This window comes from Gymnodraco acuticeps, unplaced genomic scaffold (genome assembly GCF_902827175.1).
Source record: "Gymnodraco acuticeps unplaced genomic scaffold, fGymAcu1.1, whole genome shotgun sequence".
Taxonomy (NCBI): domain Eukaryota; kingdom Metazoa; phylum Chordata; class Actinopteri; order Perciformes; family Bathydraconidae; genus Gymnodraco; species Gymnodraco acuticeps.
In genome coordinates, this window is record NW_022990106.1 from 312,405 (window position 1) to 318,680 (window position 6,276).

Here is a 6,276-nt window from a genome sequence, read left to right on the forward strand (position 1 = left end):
TGTAGCATGTGATAAGTCTTTTACCCAAGCTTTTCTCATGACTTTTTTCTCCCTCTGTCTACTCTCCATCTGGAAAATTCCTTGCAGCAGGAGGTGAAGATGAAAATGAATCTCCTGTCACCTATGAAAGCACACTCTGACATCACCTGTGCTCATCCAGTAAGCAGGGACATTTAAGGAGACTTCCTTGGTGCTTTCACACCTCGGATATTTGAGCTTTCCTTTAGCCACCGAGTGGCTCTCTTTTGTCTCTCCATCTGCCGGTCAGCTCCTGATGTTTGCCGTGCTGCAGGAACACATTAATCACTCTGTATTTATAGCCTCTGGTGGTTTCCAGGCCTCAGGCTCAAAACAAATGACCCACATCCAAGCGTGTGCACAGTCATGCTGTATGAGACTCTGTAAGAGGTGGTTATGTTTCTGGTCCCCAATTCACTTTTATTCAGATATATTAGTGTGAGGCATGAATATGGTTTACATTTTTGAAAAAGCGGATATTATTTTCTGCCTATCATGTTCAATAAATCCACTTTTTTCCATTTGTATGACTGTAATGACATATCAGTTAACTTGTCACTGTGTTTGGACTTGAACAGGTGGAAATGCTGTATTTAATTAGAAGCCATTGTCTTTTGAGCGCTACATAATTCAATGCACTGACGGTAGTAATATTGTATTGTTTTAAATTAGACTACAGTCTGTAGGTGTTTTGCTCACAGTACAACATTTTTAAAGCTATGTGTTTGTTTTATTTTTGCGTATGTTTGAAATAATTTGTATTAGCCGTGTATTGGTGATAAGACGGATTTTGTGTAGTTGACATACTCAGGAGAAAAATCTAAATAATTCACCACACTTTCCTACGGTTTAAACAAAATGCTGCTAAAACACCCATCCTCTGCTACATTTCGCTATGTCGGTTTCCATTTTCACAGATACTCAACAATGACCATTTCCATATTCAAAACGTTCATGTAAACCATACCGTTGATTGTAAGGCAAAGTCGATTTTTCATATTTTTTACATTTGTTTTTATTACAGAAGTATGCAGTGGAACTTAATGTTTTTTATTTGAATGTATTGACATTGCCTCGTGATGTATTATTATAAACTATTTATGACAAAGTATAAGAATTGAGCATTAGTTTTTTACCAAATATTCTTTAAGTAATAAATGATAAAACACATCAATAATTGTTCTTCTCTTGTATGTTGAATGTATTGTGTGATAGTGATAGAATGATAGCTTAAATTATGACAATTATTACAATTTCACTAACCAACCAACAATCATGTCCTATTTTAATTTGTTCACTGTCCCTTGAGGTTTCGGCTTCTTATCTGTTTGCTTTTTATCCATACTTGCAGCGTGGCTCTAGGGATGGAAGTGTTGGTCGTTCGGTTGGGTCACCACCTTGGTCTGAGGCTGAAATAACTAAACAACCTTGTCCGGGTTTGATAAAATGGTATATACCTATGAATGACATTCCCAACAGCCTTTTCTGAACTTTGTGTAGTGCTTATCGGCAAATAAGCATGCCAACTAACATGGTCAAAAATGATACGTGCTAAACATCAGCATATAACACCAAAGCATGTAGCATGTAGCACACTGCATCAGCCTCAGAGCCAATACAGACTGAAGTCCTAGTCTTGTTTTCTATTGCTTTTATTTCACAAAATACATGTGCATGAGGACATTTGATGGCATTAGTGCATGTTTTCTTTGTGTGTGTTATTGACAAGTGGCAAAAATAATGCACTTCTTTATAAATATGACCCCAAAGTTATGCTCTGCATGCCAGTCCTATTGAAAAAGTGAGCCGCAGATAAATAGAAACTGATGTGATAAGTTGATATGCTCAATTATCTTTAATTGAAAATCTACTTCAGCTCAAGGGTCCATAAATCATCCCGTCGTAGTATATAGAGAAGGCAACGAAGCTGCAGTTCTGTCGACTATTCCTTTTTTACACATTAAGCACAGAATGAATCAATTCAAGCCATAATCCTACAAAGGTTCATGAACAGTTATTAATAGAAATCATCATGGACATACAGTTTTGATGATACAAGCAATTTATGTATAAAATATTGCTGATCAATCAAGTAGGAATATTCCAGTAGGAGGTCAGCTGTATACAGCCATTATAAAATGCAGAATCTTGAAAAACAGTACAGAGCAAATATCTTTCTGAAACCTCGACAGTGTAGGGAGGTTAAACCTGTGTAACTGGATATTTATCAACAATGCAGTGGTTTGAAATGTTTGTAGGCAACAGAGCTGAATACAAAATGTAAAACTCAAATGCTTCAAAATGAATTTGAAGAATACCAAATAGCTTCCCATGCACACAATAACTTATAAGAGAATATATCACATTGTGAAAGAGTGAAGAGTATATTGGCACAAAGAGATGGTTTGTTAAAGAATACCAAAATAACATCCAAAATGAAGACATACAGAACAAAGTGTTCATCAGAGGTTGGACTAGTATTTAAGTATTTAATTTATACAAATTAAGTCACTGCAATTATGTTTCAAGTTTTCCTCTCAAAGTGGTCCCAATGTTTTGTAATTGATTCCAAAAGAGTTGAGACCTGGCTAAAATTAAAGTTACAGACATATAAAAAGGCTGCTGTTAACCAAAAAAAAGTAAACTATGAAAATATGCCTATAAAAGAAGTAGGAGAAAAAGCTTCTTTACTGCACAATGTGATGTAAAGTTCCTAAAATACAGTTTTCTGTTCCGTTTTGTATTTCTAGGTGTATCACTTCAAACAAAGACTTGTCATCCACATTTCAGAGCAACATAAACATGACAACAGGGTGAGAAAAGGAACACAAATGAATCATGTTAAGAAATAAAAACTAAAGACAGAGGAGGTGAAAAGAACATTCCATCAGTGATCAATTATAGTATCTTCTTTTTGAGTATGAGCGGTCCCACGTTGTCCCCAGTTAGCTCGTTGTGCTTTAAGTGTGACTTGTCACAAACAGGAAACTAGAAAAGGAAACAACTTAGTGTTAGTTGATCAGCAAAATTCAGACACACTCTTCCTTATCCTGCATAGTAACAAATATAATTATTGATTGGAGACAGTATGACTTAGCTAATGATAGTTAAAAATAGTTATTGCTCACTACGAATACATATGCAAAGAGATTCAACTCACAGTTTTGGAGCGCCAGCAGCGACAGTAACACACATTTGAGCTGTTCAGGTCCTCGATGTCTATCTCGTTGACCACTTTGGGATTCTCTTTCTGGATCTTCAGGTTGATCAGGCTGTCCCTCTGCTTCTTCTTCTTCGGCAGGAAGGGGCGAATGGTCAGATAGCCCAGCAGAGCCAGGATACCCAGGAGAGGCAGCAACCGGAGCCATTCAGACACTACACACACATTAAAAACATATATTTTATACAAATGTATTATCTGAAGTTAGGAAATGTTGAAACACAAGACAGAGTCAACAGTCAATAGTCATAAAAAAAGCAATCACCAATAATATCTGACATCAAGTACTATGATATTAATAAGACATTTAACAACCTAGCGATGGAGTGCTTTTGTAGCCTTGTGGTTACAGCACGTGTAAGGAAAATATAACTGCATCTTCCCAGGTTCGATACTGACATTGGGACCTATGTTGTTTCTCACTCTCTCCCCCCTTTTCTATACAGTCAGATTAATAAAAGTGAAACAATTCTGAACAACAAAAATTGGAGAGATTAAAGTTATATGTGAAATGTGTTAACTGCAATTACATCTATTTTCAAAACAAATGATTCTAAGGTGAGTGCAAGATCCTCATCCCAGTGTGGTCACTCTAGGCTAGGGTAACACATTGGAGGACAAGCTCACCTCTTCTCTGTATTTCCACTCTATTAGTGTGAGTGATACACAGCTATCGGGGGGAATTCCACACTGAGCCAGAAAAGTGCTTTGGGAAAACCCCATCATAAAGTCCAACATACATGGAGAGGACAGACCATGGTGAAGATTAACCACAATGTATATAGTATTAGCTATGAGTTTTAGCCCAGCTCCAGGAACTTTCTTTATAATAATCTTATAGCTATTAAAATTATTTTCCAGTAAAAGGATTTAGATGCATAATGGGTCAATGCTAATATCTTTAAGGAATTATAATCACATGTAGGAGCACTGGATACATCTTTCATCTTCTAATCTGCACCGATTAGCTTAATTGCTCATTTATGACTGAAGATACAACCTCAGGAACAGGTTTAACTTCAGGCAACATCTTGACCTAATAACCAATTATATCAAGCCTTATCAATTAGTATTAAGTGCTAATATAAAATATAACGTCCTGTTTCATGCAGGTTTTTACTTTTACGGAGTTCTTAGAGACAAATTACTCATATGAATGTAGCATGTCAATTTGTCATGAAAGAGTTTCAGTCATGCAAGCGAGCTCAGCTTTTTCACTTTTTGGGGCTATTTTTAGGACAAATCTGATACTTTCCAGGGATCTGTGTTGGCTGAAAGGTCATGTTGAAGTTGTGGATCTGCTTTAAGGCAGGTTTTCACTCAGGCTTTCCGAACCACTTTTGTGCTCTCCTTGATTTAAAACTTAACAATAAGATGTTTAAAGTGTATTGAGTCTTTGTAAAAGAGTTGCAAAGACGTTCGTGAATCAGCTTTGGTGTCCTTGATTTAACAGTTGGAAGATGTCACTTGCAACAGAAAACACACTCATGATGTAGTCCAGCAGAGTTTTTCTGAGACTAAACTTCCAAAAAAAGTCCTCGCCGATCTCTGATCGTGATACTCATCGAAGAGAATTAGCTGATACTGAGAATGGATAACTGTTCTCTCTTTTTTCCTAAATTTAAAAACTGATTATCTTGCTCTATGGAATTTGACAGCCTGAACTCTGAGATGATGGATAGTGACATCCATAGAGACCAATCCCATGACATTTGGTTAATGTATTCAAAATAATCCCAAAACCAATCCTGCTGGAACTTTCCCATTGCTGTTAAAAAAGAATATCATAACGTTTTCCATGCTTGTATTTCTGTTAACCACTTAAGGATGAATTGTTATTATATATTGTATTAAACATGTGTTTTTAAAAGTCATGCCAAGACCAAGGTGACCAAGGTTTGCTTGAAATAACCCATGATTGAGTACATTGTTGCAGCTCTGCTTTCACTGATATGAAAACATGAATAGGGTCAAAGACATGAAGAGGTTGTGAAACAATGATCTTGAGGTAGCCTGTGTGTTGAGACTGTCAGTAACTTCTGGTCTAGGACTAACTCTCCAGCCTTTGCATCAATTGCTGAGACGACATGGTTATATATTGTGCTAGAGGCAACATAGGTAGCATTTCCTTTACAATTGTTTGGATTAACACTACAGGATATCACTGCACAGCAGTGGACAGGTTGCAACCTATTAAATTCAGACACATAGGGTCAGCATTGTAACAGTATTCAAACACAATCAAACGTAAGAGTGTATTAAAGCTTAAAGTAATTACTAAATTGTTGCTAAATAAACTCTAACTATGATAAAGGGTGTATTTGGAAGACAATCCGCACGTCAGGATATGCAACATGTTTTGTAGGACACACAACTACGACACGACTATGACTGACTTTCCACTTTGCAGGATAGCTATAGCAAAGAGCTCTGTGCTAGACAGTGTCTCCCATACGTTCAGAAGTCATCTTCACTTGACAGTCAGAAGTTGAACACTGCTGCAGTTAAATTACCTGTTAACCTGGCAAATCCGCCGATCGTCTCCGGAAGCGGAAGCCTCTTGAGGTAGGCTGGAAGCTGGACTTTTATTATCCTTGAAATGGATTCTAAAACCATCTTGAATTGTTCAATGTGGCAGGTTTTGTGTTTGACTTGGGTAGTTCCTGGGACTCTTTTATGTCATTGCGTTCATTTCTGAGCGTAGTTTTCCACCGGTACGTAAAGTATTACCGTGGAAACAACTGGAGAAAACAGGCGTTGAGGGTTTCGTGAATACACGTAACAACGACTGTGACGCTAGGGTGCGTGACCAATCGGCGTTGGAGGAGTTGGTAGCTCCTGATTGGACAACTTGAATTTAGCGTGAAAGTGGAAAGAGGTGGTTTCGGTCTACTTCAAGGAATCCTCGTAAACTTCCCTTTTTTGAGAACTCTATACGGTTAAATAAATACATGAAAAAAACTGTTTTTGAACTTTGATGTTAATAAAACAATATATATATGTATTACTAATCCTTAATTAAAAGGTAAGTCCTTGAG

The 6,276-nt window shown here is 37.0% G+C and overlaps 2 protein-coding genes across 8 annotated transcripts in view; one reads left to right on the plus strand and one right to left on the minus strand.

The window, feature by feature from the left end:
- The window catches only part of si:dkey-162b23.4 (sodium/hydrogen exchanger 9B2), a 26,222-nt gene extending 22,499 nt beyond the window's left edge, over positions 1-3,723 (plus strand). For 3 of the 7 annotated variants that reach the window (XM_034216449.1, XM_034216452.1, XM_034216450.1), the window contains exon 13: positions 88-1,338. In XM_034216449.1, the coding sequence (XP_034072340.1) occupies positions 88-140 (53 nt within the window). In that variant the 3' untranslated portion in view covers positions 141-1,338. Of the gene's footprint in view, positions 1-87; positions 1,340-1,369; positions 1,468-3,319 lie in introns of those variants that run through there. The other 4 variants (XM_034216451.1, XM_034216453.1, XR_004568983.1 and 1 more) reach the window with 3 other exon arrangements.
- cisd2 (CDGSH iron sulfur domain 2) lies at positions 1,655-6,031 on the minus strand. Its single transcript, XM_034216457.1, has 3 exons — positions 5,752-6,031; positions 3,179-3,393; positions 1,655-3,006 (listed from the first exon to the last, which is right to left on the minus strand). Exons 1-3 carry the CDS (start codon positions 5,852-5,854, stop codon positions 2,917-2,919), a joined length of 408 nt encoding a protein of 135 aa, XP_034072348.1. The 5' UTR covers positions 5,855-6,031; the 3' UTR covers positions 1,655-2,916.
- Positions 6,032-6,276: the final 245 nt, after the last annotated feature.

What these genes read in the sequence shown, in the direction of transcription:
- cisd2 (XM_034216457.1), bottom strand. Translation starts at nt 5,854, where the DNA reads ATGGTTTTAGAATCCATTTCAAGGATAATAAAAGTCCAGCTTCCAGCC. An exon ending in CGGATTTGCCAGGTTAACAG is followed by an intron (nt 3,394 to 5,751) that starts GTAATTTAACTG and finishes ATGTGTGTGTAG; the next exon opens with TGTCTGAATGGCTCCGGTTG. An exon ending in GCTGCTGGCGCTCCAAAACT is followed by an intron (nt 3,007 to 3,178) that starts GTGAGTTGAATC and finishes TTCCTTTTCTAG; the next exon opens with TTTCCTGTTTGTGACAAGTC.